This window comes from Stylophora pistillata, chromosome 4 (assembly GCF_964205215.1).
Source record: "Stylophora pistillata chromosome 4, jaStyPist1.2, whole genome shotgun sequence".
Taxonomy (NCBI): Eukaryota; Metazoa; Cnidaria; class Anthozoa; order Scleractinia; family Pocilloporidae; genus Stylophora; species Stylophora pistillata.
Genome location: NC_142522.1, coordinates 34,825,682 through 34,842,422, shown reverse-complemented (window position 1 = coordinate 34,842,422; position 16,741 = coordinate 34,825,682). Strand labels below are relative to the sequence as shown.

Sequence of the window (16,741 nt, the reverse complement as noted above, 5' to 3'; positions counted from 1 at the left end):
TGAATGTTTCCTTTTTCGACACCGTCGCCGACATCTTAAAAGAAAAACGAACCTTGAAGTCCACCCCACCCAATATTTTTCCTACTCGGGATTAGGGCGGGCGATCCCGAGCGGGCAAGATGGGTAACCAATCCGAACACAGGACTCACTTCGTGTTGTCCACGGGCGTTGCCGGCTGCGTAATAAACAGTTTCTCTCAAAGGGCTCACCTTCTGACCCAGGTTGCTCAATAAAATTTCCTGTTTTAATCCTTGATACACTCATTTAGACGCCCGAGGGTCTTCATTTGCGCTTTGTTACGGTCGTTTTCTAGTGTCAGTCAATGAGGAAAGTTCCTTTTACCCTATCACTTACTGACAAAAAGTTTTTTTACGCTTGGTGCCTGTAATTTGGTCCCTCAGGAGGGAAAGTTATGGAACCGAGTATTTTAAACAAACTTTAGCTCTTGTTTGGCAAAACCGCAAAATAAACAATCTTCATTTTGGCTAATCATCCTGTCTAAAAATATTGAACAATTGGGGTGGACGAATTGTAGGATAATTTCAAGAAGGTAATTTGGTTTTATCAACATAAATTGGCCACCCTAAAGAGCTTACATGCTGACGTTTCGAGCGCTAGCTCTCGAAAATCAGCTTAGAAACTCTTTACCGTGGCCAATTTAAATTTTCAACCCTGTTGATCACACCAAATTACTTTGTTTTACATTCCCACCGACGCAGCTCCACGGTTTCTTTGGAAACTCCCCCTCCCCCCACCCCCTAGTTTCAAAATGGTATGATATGCCTCTTTGGAGTTAACAAGCGATTATTTTATCGTGAACGGTTAGATACTATTGACCCCTTTTAAAACTTTTAATTTTTTTTTTTGCCTTTTATTATACTTTCCTTAGATAAGAGACCTCGCAGGATCAGAGGATCACTGGGTCTTTTGTTCTATCTATTTACGTAAATTTGAGATTGCTACTCGCGTTTACAATATTCTTCCAGTGCAAAAAGAGAGAAAGAGGGCTCGATCATTCAACTGATATGAAATGGAGTCCGAGAAGCTTTAAGTTTGACTTATTTATTTTGAACGGCAAAGATACAACCAAGGCTAGCTCTACAGGCTTACCTCTTGAGACTTACCCACGAATGCTTCTTCTTACAGAGGAAATTATGAATAGGGAGCTAATAAACAAAGTTCACGTCGGCGTTAGGCAACCCTAGTTAAATAATGGATCACACTCTCAGCAGAAGCTTTTACTTAGAAATTTTTCTTAACGGAGAAGAAAAACTCTCAGAATAGACGACCTTTCTAATACTCGCGTTTTTTTTTTCTTTTTAATCCGAACGAAGTCATTCCAGAGCTTTAAGATAAGCGCGGCAGCCATTGTTGTCGTTAGTTCAAAGTGAAGACTGCGATGAAGGGACTGGGGCTACTCTGGCTACCGCTCCCCCTCCTGCTACCGTGGAAGACAATGAATACTTAGCAATCTCCGTGCTAATCGCCTCGCGTGTGTTCTGCTCAGGACTAAATATAATTACGTACACTTTAGGCCCGAACATGCAACCTAACAGAGCGAATGAGCTAACGAGAGTGGTTACTCCGCCAATAACGCCTACATACCATCCCTCCAAGCCAAAAACCACAGGGTAATACGCAGCGGAGCACAACAGTAAAATGTACATTGCAAAACCAATATATCTCGCCTCGTTGAAATTCTCGGGAATTTTTCTACCTTTGAAAGCATAATAGATGCACGCAAGTGAAAGGATCATTAGAAATGCTACACTAATGATTAAAAGTACATGACCAGAAACGGATCTGAAAGGCTTACAAACCGCGAAAATATATTGAAGAGGACGGACAATGGTTTCTTTGGAGGGTGGGTCCACAAAAATCCAAATCAAATTCAGCATCACCTGTATGGACGATATTATAAGTAAATGAAGTCTCTGTCCTGTGAGACAGAAGTTTTTCCGTTTCTTTGGTCTGGAAGTCAGGCTGTCGGGTAACTTACCCTGAAGCCGAAAAGCTTTCACGATTTTCATTGACTTCAAAAGAAGTATGGAGACGCATAAAGTGTACACAGTGTCGCGCCAGATGCAGGTAACACGACACAAGATGTCTGTAGGGCTTAACAAGTTTAGTAAAGCAAAGGCGAAAAACAACACCACTACAAATAGCAAAAGAAAGCTAAGTTCCTTATTCGAAGCTTTTACTATCGGTGTATTGCGATGCTTGATGAAAATGGCAAAGCATAGGAAGGTCAAACCCAGACCAAGTGCTGTTGTACATGTCACTGCGATGGCTGAGAGATCGCTCCATTTTAAGTTGTTCAGTGGAAGATCCAAGCATTTTGTCCTCTCCTCGTTGGGTTTCTCTCTCTCGGAACATTCGGAACAGTTAGAAGAAATACCATCGGAACTTATGGTACCAATTGGGCAGTCAACGCACTCCCAGCAACAAGACGATCTTGTGACTTTTCTTTCCCCCGGCTTACAATCTTTGGAGCAGACTGATAAAGGGATGCCGCCGAATCCATTTTGATTGTTCCAGGTTATCTTCGTTAAGTTCAATCTAAGTTTAGAATTGCTTCTTCTTGTCCACCAACCAACAAGGACGCGCTCGAGACCTTTGCCAATTTGGCTCTTGAAGTTCACAATATCGTAAGAAGCTTCCAATGGGTCTCCATGTTGGTCAAATTGTACTGTCCCTGTCAAACCTTGGAAACTCACATTCCTCAAGTAAACGTAAAGGTTTTCCCCCATCACTTTCAGATCTTGAATTGAAGGGCATTCTCCGCCCTCCAAGAGACCATGTGGCTCCCTACAGTTGTACATATTGTGTAGGGCGTGGGCGAAGGCGTCCACCCCATCAATAGTGTATGAAACGTATGGACTGCTTATGAATGGATTCTCATCAGAAAAATACTCTTCTAATGAACCACCAGAAATGTTTTTATCTCTTGGGTTATCCCAGTATTCTTGCCACCACAGATAAGTGCTGCCTGAAAAGTTCCTTTTAGCGAGATTCACCAGATATTTTTGGTATTCTTCACTTCTCGCAGCCCTGTGCAAAATACCAAATGATCCATTAAGTAAACCAGCGAAGCGATCATCCTCGAAAAAGGGATCTGTTGGTGTTGTTCCGTCAGTAAATATCCATGTTTTTCCTTTAACACCTTGTCTTACTACCTCATTCATGAAAGACTGCGCGTATCGTCCATAAAGCCAAAAGAGCACCACCTTAACATTTTCCATTTTCTTGAGTTCAAGCACGATTTTCTCAACCTGATCAAATGGATCCACTCGGGGGACAAACCTTGTCAAGGCAATACAAAGGTTTTCTCTCGAGTTTGTTTCTTTCTCTATTCCCCAGACCCCATATCGGCCGAAGGAGTCGTCAAGCGCTATTGCGGCAACATAAGTCCAGTTGAAGAACTGCGCTATGTCTGCAAGTAAACTGGCGCGCCAACTATCAGGTGAAACTGTGCGATAAAAATGATTGTAAAGCGTAGAACTCAGTTCCACGCTTGTCGCTAAGGAGCTTATGGACGGAATGTGCGCGATTTCAAACAAACTTGAGACCATGATAGCACTGGCAGAATCCATTGGCCCAATCACGCCTGCTATTTCCTTGCCTGCGTTTTTGCCTGTACAATTTTGGAGTGAAAATCGGTGATCACTTTTCACTACTAACTCATAAGACGTCTCAACGGCTATCGCCGGCTGGAGACAGTAATCCAATATTTCATAACCAATTGTCACATTTGGCAAGAATGTCTTATTGTCGTTGATTCTTTCGATGGCAAATATCATTGCTTGAACAGAACCCAAGTTTGCGGCAAGGAGATTGCCGCAGCTGTTGTTTTCTCCCGCGTTATGATGAAGATCAAACAGTCCCCCTAACATGATTGTACCATCTTCATAGGCAGTCCGTCGAGGAAACGTTTTGGCTCCTGCCTTCACAAAACACGATAAGACCGCGGCAAGAAAGATGAACATGAGAAACGATGAAGGCATCGCCATGCTGTTTTTCAGTATGCTATATGCTATGTTGGAAGACAAAAAAAGGAAATCACTATAATCATCAATTGTCTCAATGAGACACAAGTTATTATTCTAAATTGTGTGTTTTTTCACTGAGCCGTCTTACCGGCGTCATTTTAAGTGCGTTCATTACATAATTACAGAACTTCGAGGTTCCCTGCCTTTTGAAAGCCGACAAAGTTTGGAGTTTCGCGTAACAATCGACTTCAGAATTAATAATTTCTTCCTTTATTTCTAAAACGATTTTTCAGTAAGGCAGATGATTTGCTCTGTAAACACAGTACCAGTGAAACGTGCTTAAAAGTTCAAAAGGGAAACTGTTTTTAATAGCTCTGACAGTTTTTAAACATACACAAGCCTTTGCAATCCAGGCTAGCCAGTACCATGTGGCTTTTGGTCACCTGATGAAACTGCGTAGTGAACTAAGGAAGCGGATGCTGATTTTAAAACTTCGTCAACACACATTAACGTGTGCAACTTAGCACGCTCGATTACAAAATCAATGGTTGTTTTATCTGTTCAAATCCATTCACCTCGCCAAGGTGAAATTAATTCAAGCAGCTTGAAAAGATGAAAAACATAGACTTGCAATTAAATTCCCAAAAAATGGCGCACATGCATCCAAATTGAATTCGTCTTTGCACCAAGCGTAAAGAATTTTATAGCTCATCTCAGTTCCGTTTCGTCCTAAGTGCAAATGATTCTGATTGGTCATGTTTGATTTGAATTACAATGCCTACCCGGAGAATTTTAATCTACATGGAAAAGTTCCATTTGTGTCAAATTTGGCACAACCTAAATAAGCCTTAGCTAATAAACTAACAAAAGCTAATGTCTTCCTTATTTGAAGCCGGTCGGTGCTAAAAAAAAACTAAAACGACTGAGTGATTGATTGTCTGTTCGTTCACAAAATGGCGACAACATCAGGGTTCCTAATCAGCAAAGAAGTAATTTCTGATGGATTGGTCATTCTTGGTAACAGAATTTAATAAAAAATATTAATTATAAATAGAGCTTTAATAAAGGGCCATCTTAAGTGTAGCAGGAAAAAAGTTTTGCAAATAGAAATAACTGAAATTTCTAGAGTAAACTGATTTCTGCGAGTTCATATTAAACATTGCACAACTTTGACGAGGAAAGAAGCGTAATTTATTTCCCAAAATTAGGATCCCTCAGGTGATTCGTACATGAATATTTTGAGTTGACTCTTAATTCGCATGCGAATTTTTCTATTGGGTGAAATTGCTTTATTTTTGCGGCGCTGTATCTATTTTTTTTTGTAGATCGAGTATTATCGACAAATATTAAAAACTTCAAATCTTCACGCAACTCATTGAGCTTAGCAGATCCTACCTTCGGGTGAACTAATCAGGCTAAACAGGTTTCTTTGTCACCTACTCTGCCACTGTATTTATATCATCCTGGAAACTTTTTCCGCTTAATGAAAATGTTATGAGCATTAACTGAACTGTAATACATTTTTCGATAATCTTTGGTTCCTCGCTCAAGTCTAAGCGAGCGGTTGGCCGAAGTCCCTTTCGCTTTTCTTCTCCAGAGATCTGTGAATCCCTTGAGCGGTGGAATGGATTAAAAGATATTGTATGACTTTATGGAAGGCGGCGAACTACAAAGAACAGTCTCTGAGTGCCTTCTTTTTTCTTGGATACCTTTAGTTGTGACTTTCGATCATACTTGTCGATAATTAGGAATAAAGATTTGATTATGCTTCACCAAACATAAGTTAGTGTGAATCACTATTACTTGTCATGAAGGGCATACATGTATTGCCTCGTGAAGAAATGGCTGCAGATAAAAAAAGAAAACTTTTGCGTGGTAGCGCTTACTACGAAGGTCATACCTGAAGTTTCTTTCTCTACAATCTCGCCGTGTTTGAAGAATGAAATCGTATTTTGAGTTCTTTGCTGATTAAAGTAGGAACATTTTCTCTGGAAGCATCTTGTCGGAATTAATCAATAGACTGAACATTACCATCGAAACATGATTGAATTCCGTACCTGTTCTGAAATGCAATTAGATAACAAAACATCACCAACATGTCAGTACCTTTACAACTGGATCAAGAACGCGGACCATCCCATCTTAAGCACACTCTCTCGGTCACGAGCAAAATTATGAAAGCTGAATATCCGGACACCTTCACCACATGTCTGAAGCCAGAATTTGAATCCAACTAATTGTTGTCCTAGTTACGATGTTCCTCCGAAAAAATTGAAAGTTCCTCTTTAAGGGTGATTTGCATTTAAATGTGTTTCGAATGACAGGTAGAGCCATCAAGGCCTTTCAAAAACGATTTACAACACAATGTGGAAATTAAATAAACGGGACCTCCCGTCATTGTTTGTATACGGTCGAATTTTCAAAGGTAAAATTTCTCAAGACATCGAGATCTGACGATCTTCCCACGGTTTTTCGAATAGCCGATAATGATAGCGAATTTGAGCGTGAACCAAGCTATCGGCTGAAGCGCCCGAGACACGCAAAAGTTTGGATGGATTCCAGTTCATTGAAGTAAAAAGTATTTGTTGTTTTGAAATAGGCTTTAGAACATAAAATAGAATAGCTTTTCTTTTCTGAATATGCGTTTTTTAGAGGTTTTTGAGTGTTTGTATCTTGAAGTAGAAGCAAGTGATAGTGTCGTAATTCATTCCATTACGAGCGTAAATTACAATTATTCGAATCAACTAAAAAATAAATTCAACATCTTCAAAGATAGGGGAGAAGTGTTCCTAATATTTTTAGCGTGCGATCTGTTTCAATGTAGCCTGACACCTCCAGGTTTCATCTTTACGAAGGCACTCCGCTCTCCATGAGCCCATTAGGAGACTACAAATATTATTGGCATTGCTTGTGTTACTTGCAACTCAAATCTGGTTCCAAACGGAATGTCTTGTTTAGTACTAAGCACGTTTCCATATTTATATTATAGAATTCGCTATCTGGCATTTTGACGAAGGTCACCATTTCTTGAGTCAAATTTGAAAATATCACGCACAAATTTCGCAAAATGTCTTCGATCTCGTGATCTGCTCTTTTGCGAAGTAGTGTATGACATCACCAATTTGTGTTGCCTAATTTGCAGCTTACAACTTGAATTTCTCTCAAAGTTCACATTGCCCAAAGGAGAGTGCCATTCTTCTCTAATTAATTAAGTAAACAACATTTATTTTTATTTCATGGACAAATGAACGCCAAGCAATGTGCGTGTATTGTTGGAATCCCCTTTACAGAAAAAATAAATAAATAAATAAAGCTGAATTCGAAGGTGACAGATCGTACTAATTAACCTTAAAGCGAAAAACAGGGCAAAAAAACGTTTTGTTTTGTTTTTTTGTCTTTCTTTTGGACGAAGACCGGGGACCCACGCCGGGTAAAGAGTAATTGAGTTTGAGATGTAGAACGCAAGCCTTCATTAAGCCGCCCTCGGTATTAGGCCAATATGAATAATCTTACTTAGGGAAGCTTAGCCTATCAAAGGGCTGTATAATTGAAATCATTAAATTCCCAGCCGCTGGACCATAAAACAAAATATGAATGCAATTTGTCGACTGCTGTTGCACCGTCATGCTAAATCAAACGGAATAAAATAGCGAAATTTAAATAGGAAGAACTTTCGAGAAGGGAAAGCACGATGACGTCGATATCTTGGATCAAGCAAATCTTTTAGGTTTCACTTTTAACTGTGAAATGTTCAGCAGGCAACCGTGGACGATACTCCTACTCTTGTACGTTGGATCAACGATGATCTGATCGGCCCAAAATAACGAATATGAAATATAAATATAGAGGCAAGACCGATACAACGTAGATAAGTAAATTTTAAGACGGAGCACTATATTTCGGCTTGCCAAACCAGCCTTCTTCAGGTGCAGTGGGAAGTATAGTGCTCCGTCTTAAAATTTACTTATCTACGTTGTATCGGTCTTGCCTCTATATTTATATTTCATATTCACTTTTGACAGCTCCCTGACCCACCCCCACTCAGTCGTAAAAGCATTCTCCTCAGGAGTTGTGATCACGAACCAACTTGGACTGAGTTAGTAAAAACACGATGAAGTTAACCCGTAATAGGTGTACATTTTCAGTAACGTTTATGAGCCTCGCGGAAAGTTTTATTGCTCACATTTTGTTTCCTTCAGTTTCCCTCCAGGTGATAACCTTTTCAAAATTTAAAATTCGATTTATAATCGTGGATTTTCGCCAACTGCCTCAAAAACAATGGGTTCCTTTCTGTCGGGTTGTGATAACATTATCTTTCACAGAACAAGTCAAAAATATTATTTCTGTCGAAGAGTCGAACGTAGCCTGACGAATAAGTACGTTTAAGTTAGATTGACCCTTCGACATTATTCACCAACCTGAAGTGATTAAGATGCAATTTCTCCACACAGCATTGGCTGGCAAATGAGAGGGGACAATCTAGATATATGAACTTGTCGGGTTGAAGGTGTCACCTTTACATAACTCTCAAATTCTCATGATCGATGTACTTAGAGCTGTATTGCATCCGGAGGGGAGAATTGCTGATCAGTGAGATCTTCTGAGATCGACAGCGCCGGTTTTAAGCTACCGTTCCTTGGACTTGCGCCAGAATAAGTCAGAAACCTACGTTATGCAGATTTTCCCAAAAAGAGCTGAAAGTAATGCCTACTACTTTCTCGACCTTTCGATATCGCAATAGAAAATGAAAGAATAAACACTGTTTATCATAGTTTGAAAAATGAAAATAAACGAAACTTACCATGAACTCTACCATCAAAAAATGATACCGTTGATCACAACGGATTTCTTTTCGTAGTTATCAGAAATCTCTTTATCCATGTATTAAGACAAATTCAAATTTGCAAAATGCAGCCGTTTTTCAATGGTTGTAGCACAATGACACCTGTTCATGTAGACACAACTAGTGATGTTTTTTATTCACATTTCATCTCTCGTCATTGCCTCGATCAAATCAAAGAGAATCAGGCAGGTTTTTCTGATGTTATATGTTCACATCTGCTCTATTCATGTTTAACCCAACAAGGTGGGAAGTCGATAAAGAGGAATATTTCGAAATCACGTAGGACCAGAGCTCCTGTGTGGCACTCAGCAAGTGCTACTCACGAGCAGAAAAAGATCCAAACTATTTACGCTATCTTGCAGATGAAGTAAATTATCTCGTATGTTATCTGAAAGATGAGCTGATGACCCTTCAAAACAGCGTCGAGTTGGCATTTTCTTTGCAGTTCGAACCAATCGAGAAAGCTTACCCTCTAAATGTTTTGAAATAACGCTATGATTTGCGAAGTTCAGGGAGGGATTTTAAAATCATCCTTTATGATTTTTTTTTTCATTTACGGGTTATATTTACAAATTTGACATTTGCCATACATACATAATTCAATGTTTCCATGCCTGTTTTTCGAACCCAAAAAAGAACAGCTTCAACTCAGTTTTCTTGTCCGCAAAGATATCCACATGCAGATTGTGTTTGTTTTTCGGTTGTACTAGAACTGTCAAATAGATTGGCATTGATAGATTTTCGTTGTCGTGCAGTCTCAACTAAAAAGGAATTTAGCGAAGTCAAACAAAGGAAGGAGTGATATATTTCCATAGCGGTCGAATTTTTGTGCTGATAGTTTCATTAAATTGGAACAGCTGTGTAGCATAATAACGAGATACACTAAAACCAAATGATAGCCTAATTATTCAAAGAGGAGCAACTCACTTGGTTTTTGAAATGAGTATTATCATTTCCAATTCACCGAGAGTGCACTCAAAAGCTGTGTTCTTCGATAGCAAAATGTTCCTGACCCGGCTGAAAAAAGATCACGGTAGGATCAAATGGAGTGTGCATCACGACAAGCACGAAACATCGGGTGCAAGTAAAACTGCGTTTCCAAATTTAAGAAAAAATTTTTTTTGCATAAATTATAAACAAGTTTTTCGCGAAACATATGAGGGTGAGGTTAAGTTTTTCAAACCTGAGCTTTAGTTCATGATTTTTGTTTTCATACGCCACAGGAGAATGCCAATGTTTCGAACCTTCGCTTTCTCGAAACTACAGATGATTCGAACTTTACGAGTCTTCCCTTACAGGTTGAATACAGTAGTTTAACTTAAATTTATTAAACCCACCGGTGTTCCAAACGTTCCTCTTTTTCCTAACTCAGACGGCTTGAAATGCAAATTTTACTGAATTGCAAAACGAAGCACAGAATTTAGGTATTATTGTTCAAAATGATACAATTTGTTTTTCTAGAGTTGCTTTAAACGTCTTCTGTGTATATATGCGTTCTATTGACGAATTTCATTATAAATCGCCTGCCTCAGGTCTTGTATTCTCCAAATATACAAACCATTTAGTTCAGCTTGTTTGGTTCAAGCTACAAAAATGCGCTATTTGTAATTTTAGTATAAGATATTTAATGTTATGTCACTTATCAGTGATACTAACCTGGCTTTCACATTTCTTGGCGGTACCTTTTGCTTAGGAAGAAACACGACAGTTGGCATTCAAGTTTGAAAAGTGTCCAAAAAGCACTTTGAGCCGTCAGTTTTACCAGTCGAGTTTCGATATTCGATATTGCGCCAATTGAGCTAAGATGTAAAATAAAGCACTCTGATTGGTCCATAGGTAAAAGTTACTGAGTCACGTCCCACTTTCTAAAGGAAGATAAAAGACGTATGGCACCCGCTGGGATACCAAACGCGTCATGATATTTCCTTAAACACCCTACTGGACCATTCTAGGTGCCCTTGATTCCAAAACGTTTCACTTTTGGAAGGTCTATCAAACCCTGGGGCTTTCGTGAATATTTTACAACCGTTTGCATGACTCACATGGAAAGTAACAGAATAATTAAGTAGCGTTAAACGTTTCATATTAGTTTTCTCGAGAAAAAAAAAATTCATCAAAAGGCATTAGTCAACTGCAGAATTTTAATTACAGCTGGCGACATAATTCAATGTTCGATTTGGCGTTTACGACAACGAAAATTCAAATGACTTAATGTTGAAAATGAAATATTATTGTTCCAGGGTCCACCCAGTTGTTACTGCTGTGTTAGAGGACTTTCAGTTTTGTCTACTTTCGTCTTGTATCTATTGATCAATTATTAATTTCATGATTCCTGTCGCCATTGAGACTGCAGTTAAGTTCAAAGTTGACAATGGCCCTGAAAAGAGGGTTGAAATTGGTCGCTTTATGAAAAGAAAACATTATCAGTTATAACGGACATATATCGGCTGACAAATTCAAAGAGAGCTCTTCAAAAGACAAGATAGTGTGTGAATATGATTATCATACAATGTCTTAGTATGTAAATGTAATCCTCATTTGTGAGGTTTTAAAAAATTGGCTTTATTTATACGTTAAGTTTATTAATAAGGAAACTCTTCAATGCAGGCTGTTTAAAAGTTTAATTAAGCTCTATCGGAGTCTTCAGTTTAGAGAAGATACAGTTTCTAAGTAAACCCTATTGCTATCTAGTCGATGGCAACGTAGTTACAAATTTGCCTCGAAAAGAATTTTTGCGTGCCATGTAACAGCCAAAACTATGTCGAAACTAATTCATTCACAGGTAATCCAGTTTCAACTGGTGGCAGGACACTTAAATACTTACTTTGCCGGCAAATTATACGTTTTCTCATTATTATCATTTATTAAAATTCCTAATTTGTAATCTTCAAAATGATTCAGCTAATTCTGACGACTCGTTTTCCTCGTTTATCACAGGTTTCAGGTGACCAAAAATTCTTTGTAAAGTCCGACAAGTTAACAATTATGACAGCCTAACAATCCTTTTAGATCCTTAGAGGGTCATATAATTACATATGCAAACTAATTGCAGATGCGAAATACTTATCCGCCAAGAAGAAAGGACTTGCTAGTTTTTTACCCTATCGTTCGCTACAAGTTTCTTGTAATTTGGCAGTGGGGCGTGTCAAACTAGTCATCACACGAACGTGGGCTGGATTGTCTGCAATGACCTGAGTGTTTCCTCTTACAAATGCTGATGACAAATTACTGATTATTGTTAGAACCTTCACGTAGCTTTTCCAAACAAGCAGACACGCTATAAGCCATTTATTTGATAGGAGAAGTTTTGCCAGTCCTATTCTTAAACATTTCCATCTTGCCCGCTTGTTGAATCCAGAGTTGTTCCTTGATGACAAGGAACATTCTAATGAGCAAAAATTTCAGGCACATAAATTAATATTTATGCATCTATGGTTTCAGTTTAAAGACAGTTGCGTCACGTTATATATTGAGTCATTTCACTTGAAAGTAAGATTAAAAAATAATGACAAAGTTCGGTGCTCTTAACTGCGTTGAGACCCTTTTATTTGTGACTCGGAAGTGGGTGCGCTGCGGTGAAAATTTTTATACCAACCACGTAAAGTTTGTTTAGGGGCCGACCATTTAACTTTTGAGAGGGGGGGTTGGGCGATTTTGAAAAAAAATTTCCTGCAAGCGCTTGTTGGAAGAAAAAAATTGCATGCAGCCCAAATGTAGCAGAAAAAATGTACCAAAAAATCGGAAATAAATATCCTGCATAGCAGATTGCTAGAAAAAAAATTTGTTGATGACCAGAAATCACCCACCCCCCTCAATAGTTAAATGGTCGGCCCCTAAAAGTTCTTTAATCATTTTCATTGCAAATCAATTTCATGAAAAGATGCCGAGCTACAAATGTGACGCCAGGGCGCATTTACGTTCGTAATGATAAAAAAGATCGAAGTTTACCGCGCACCACTACCTCTCAATTAAAGAGCCACCTGTCTTTGTCAAAATGCCAGTATTCTTCAACTCACTCGGTGTAAAAGGTTTTGGAACTCACAAGAGTCATTAATTTCGCTGTAGAAGGTTAAAGATACCGATATATTATAATTATATATATAATTATTACACGACTCGGGCAGTCAGAGGGCCAATAACTAAAATCAACCTATCAAAATGCTCTCTTTCCGGTCAATATTCTCTCAGTATTGGACCGGGCACTGTCCCGAATGGTCCTGAATGATACTGCACTTGTGTCCCTTTGAACTTCAGTCGTATGATAAATCTCTTATTAACCAAGCTTGCTCGGGACCGTACTGAAAGAATATCGGTCCTCGGTCTTTTCTGTACGGACCTCGCTGCGCTCGGTCCGTACTGTCAAGACCTCGAGCCGATATTCTCCCGGTACGGCCCTCACGCTTGGTTAATAAGATATATATATTCATTTTCTATAGAATTCTTTTCTTTTTTTTTTTTTTAATTTCCCCTCTTGTGCCCACCTCGAATAGCCCTAGCTACTTGCGGGCCCAAGCATTGTAATTTTCCGTATAAATAAAATAAAATTTGTTGTTGTTGTTGTTGTTGTTATTGTTGTTGTTGAACAATGCAATGAAAGATCGTACAACACTGTACATAAGTTTCTGCCTGTTAATCCGTCTTAGGGAAACTGCCTTTACTCAGGAAATTGTAGGTTTTACAATTGCATGAATGTTGATTATTCTTTCTGCTGCAATGACCGTAAAACTTATTATGAAAAGGCAACTCTTTAGAGTTAATCACCGTATTTTTAGGGCCAATAGACTAATTTCTTTGTCTTAACACGGGTGAAACTAAACTTAAAATGCATTTAACGATTTTTTGGCGCTCGTTTCAGAGTTAGTCTTCTCATTTTCAATTGAGGAAATAAGATGACTTAGGCTGGGATGGTTAAAAATAGAGAAGATTTACAAGGATGACAAATGACAAACCTCGAAACTTTTACTGATGTACTTATAGTTACTTATTGCGGAGAACTAAGCCTAAAAGAGAATTACATTTAACCGAAAATATAAGAATATCTAGAAGTAACGAATTTGAGAGTTTCGCTCGCTGAAACCATCGGTTTTGCTTGCCGCACAATTGCAATTAAACTTGTTAACATTTTTCAGAACCTGAACCAAGAGGAAATTTTTCACGGAATTCTGTCAAATGTGATTATCGAGGGAAATGGTGTAAATTCTTTTGTTTCACGACTTGTTTTAACAAAACAAGTGTTGACCTGTTTTGTTTTTATCGAACAAAAAAGATAAATAGAGCAAGCTAACATATCTTATAGGAGAAGAGTCACTTAGAACGAGAAGATTACGGACTATTTTGTGACCAAAATTATTTACCTATTTTTTATGAGATTATTGATACTAGAGACCGAAAAATGAAAAAAGGTTTATCCGCATTTGCTGGATTGCGTGCGTCGTGATCCGAAAAGTTACAAAATGTTAATTTTACTGTTGCGTTTTTCCTGTCGTCAATCCAAACCTATAAGTAAATTTATAAAAGCATTCTTCGAAGGTCCATTTGAAGTAGGTAAATAATTGTTATGTGGCTGTTGTCACACTTGTGAGATAAGTATAAATGGGGCGAATTGGTCAAAACCATCTTTGACCATAGCATTTGATAGAATTAGGTGTTGGCATGGAAACAGCAGTGGAAACATTGTTCGTAACAGCGATGCAAACAATAGTAGAATAATTTGTGAGCGGAAAGTAAAATGCAAAATAAGTTAAAGAAAAACACACCTGCTCATATAGAGATGAAACAAGTGATGAAAGTATATGTATAAGCCATGGTTCTCGTGTTTACCCAGTTCAAAACGATTGCCATAGTTTTGTCGCGGTAACCCGCTAAAATGGCGGCGCTGAATGCAGCGATCGGACGGAAGCGATTCTCACAAGTGAAGATGCTTCTTGATATCGGAGTTGATGTTAACCAGCAGGATTCTGAAATGAGGCGGACTGCTCTAATGCAACTTTGCTTTCTCGACGATGAGAGCAAAGCGGCCAAATATGTTAAAATATTACTTAAAAGAGGAGCGAAAGTCGGTTTGAAAGACAAGGATGGACTTACTGCTCTTTCGCACGCCTGTAAACTCGGACTAGAACAATTAGTTTCGATTATGCTTGAAGAGGAAGGTGATTTTGATCTCAACTCGCAAGATAAGCTCGGAAACACAGCACTCCACTACGCCGCGTTGTCAGGCAATTTCGTGGTCTTAAATCTTCTGCTGAACAAATTAAAACGTTTTAAATTGAGCGTCGACAAGGTGAACAAAAGAGGAGAAACCCCCTTGATTGTCGCGTCCAAATCAGGGAATTTCTTTTGCGCACGAATTCTCGTTTCAGAAGGAAAAGCTTCTAAAGGGGCGCGCGATTATATCGAGTTCAAAACTGCTGAAGAATGGGGAAGAACGAAAGAAAGTCTTCGCTCCGCATCGAAATCACCGCTTTTTCGAGTAATGCAGCTTCCCCCTCGAATCTCTGTAGATTCTCAAAGCCGAGGATCAAAGGATAATGTTCATTTACCAAAACAGAAGGATAATAAGAGGCCGTACACCGCACCAGGGAACCTATTGAACCTCCCAATCGAGAGAAGCCATCGGGAAAATCTTCGAGATCTCTTTCATGTATACGAAGGGCACGTCTCCAACGCGTTTCGAATCGGAGTTAAACCGAGACCTGTTACTGTGACCACAGAATCAGTTTGCAACATCAACGAGAGCACTAATCAGGATGATGATGATGATATTTGCGAGCTGCCTGATCGCTCGGTGTCGCCGATTTCTTTCCAACCCCTCAATCGTCGCTTTAGCATTAGTAAAGCAAGCAAACTGGCTCTCAACGCAAACGCTGTTTTCAGGCGGGCTTCCTTAGCAACGGTCCCAACAACCGGCAGCCCGAGTAAACCGTTACAACGGCGAGGATCACAATCGTTCGGCCCGAACACTGGTAGAAGACTTTCTCAATCGATGCCTTTGTCGCCGAGAGTCCGTAGAGGCTCGATGAACGTGATGAGTCAGATCACGAAAGTGGCCTCACTAAATGTAAACAAAGAAAAGAGCGAACCGAAAAACACTTTGGCTCCTGCTGACGCTAATACTTCACCTTCAACACCTTCCATTTCTGTAAACTCGGACAAATTGTTTGCCAAACTTCAAACTTTGGCCGAGGAAAGTGATTCTGAGGAAGAGGAAAACAGTAGCGAGGTTTTACTAAGAAGCTCACCGGCAAAGCTTTTTTCACAAATGTGACTGTATTTTTACTAGGCGGAAAAAAAGCCAAATAATAAAATTAGTAAATTGTGTGCCTTTTTGAAGCGACAAGCGTAGAATAACTTAAAGTTAATGAAATCAAACTAGGGCCAAACAAGGCTAACAAAGGAAAAATGCCTGAAGTGTAGGATTTATTTTTTAGAAGACAAAATTAATTATTTCAGAAGAAATGAGGAAAAATATATTGTTCGCCGACTACTGTCAAAAGTGATAATTATCGTTTGACTAATGGAGATTTCATTTGTATTCTCATTGGCGAGCTCAACTCGTTCAGAGAAGTTTATTGACCTTAGCCCAACAATTTTCAAAGCGAAATTCAGCCTTTAATAAGTGCAAGTAAAGATTGGCTTTTTTCTCCTATTTCAGTGACTATTCTATCGCTTCTATGTTCGCCTTGTGCTAGGTAAACAAAATAAGACTCCCGGAAAAAAAATTACCGGTAATGAGAATCGATCGAATGATCGATCGAACATCGTCGACATTCGTATTGAATCGATTGTGCTGATCGCAGTGATCGGAATGAATTAGTGCTCTCAGTGAAATCATCAGAGAACTTAAGTAAGGATGTGTTTTCCATAATTTCTATTTCGACAGCGTTTTCGTCCATTCTAAGACACAACATTT

At 39.0% G+C, this 16,741-nt stretch overlaps 2 protein-coding genes across 6 annotated transcripts; one reads left to right on the top strand and one right to left on the bottom strand.

The window, feature by feature from the left end:
• Positions 1 to 1,046: 1,046 nt before the first annotated feature.
• Positions 1,047 to 10,649, bottom strand: LOC111322916 (extracellular calcium-sensing receptor). Of its 5 annotated transcripts, XM_022926146.2 has the most exons (3): positions 10,489 to 10,601; positions 9,760 to 9,849; positions 1,047 to 4,033 (listed from the first exon to the last, which is right to left on the bottom strand). In XM_022926146.2, the coding sequence occupies exon 3, from the start codon at positions 4,008 to 4,010 to the stop codon at positions 1,383 to 1,385; it is 2,628 nt and encodes an 875-aa protein (XP_022781881.2). In that variant the 5' UTR covers positions 4,011 to 4,033; positions 9,760 to 9,849; positions 10,489 to 10,601; the 3' UTR covers positions 1,047 to 1,382. The 5 variants fall into 5 exon arrangements, with proteins under 5 accessions (XP_022781881.2, XP_022781880.2, XP_022781885.2 ...); XM_022926145.2 differs by lacking the exon at positions 9,760 to 9,849 and having other exon boundaries at positions 10,489 to 10,649; XM_022926150.2 differs by lacking the exons at positions 9,760 to 9,849; positions 10,489 to 10,601 and adding an exon at positions 8,408 to 8,749.
• Positions 10,650 to 14,571: 3,922 nt separating this feature from the next.
• On the top strand, positions 14,572 to 16,477 carry LOC111322918 (uncharacterized). The gene has a single exon (XM_022926152.2). It carries the CDS (start codon positions 14,699 to 14,701, stop codon positions 16,094 to 16,096), a length of 1,398 nt encoding a protein of 465 aa, XP_022781887.1. The 5' UTR covers positions 14,572 to 14,698; the 3' UTR covers positions 16,097 to 16,477.
• The last annotated feature ends 264 nt before the right edge of the window (positions 16,478 to 16,741 follow it).

What these genes read in the sequence shown, in the direction of transcription:
- LOC111322916 (XM_022926145.2), bottom strand. Translation starts at nt 4,010, where the DNA reads ATGGCGATGCCTTCATCGTTTCTCATGTTCATCTTTCTTGCCGCGGTC.
- LOC111322918 (XM_022926152.2), top strand. Translation starts at nt 14,699, where the DNA reads ATGGCGGCGCTGAATGCAGCGATCGGACGGAAGCGATTCTCACAAGTG.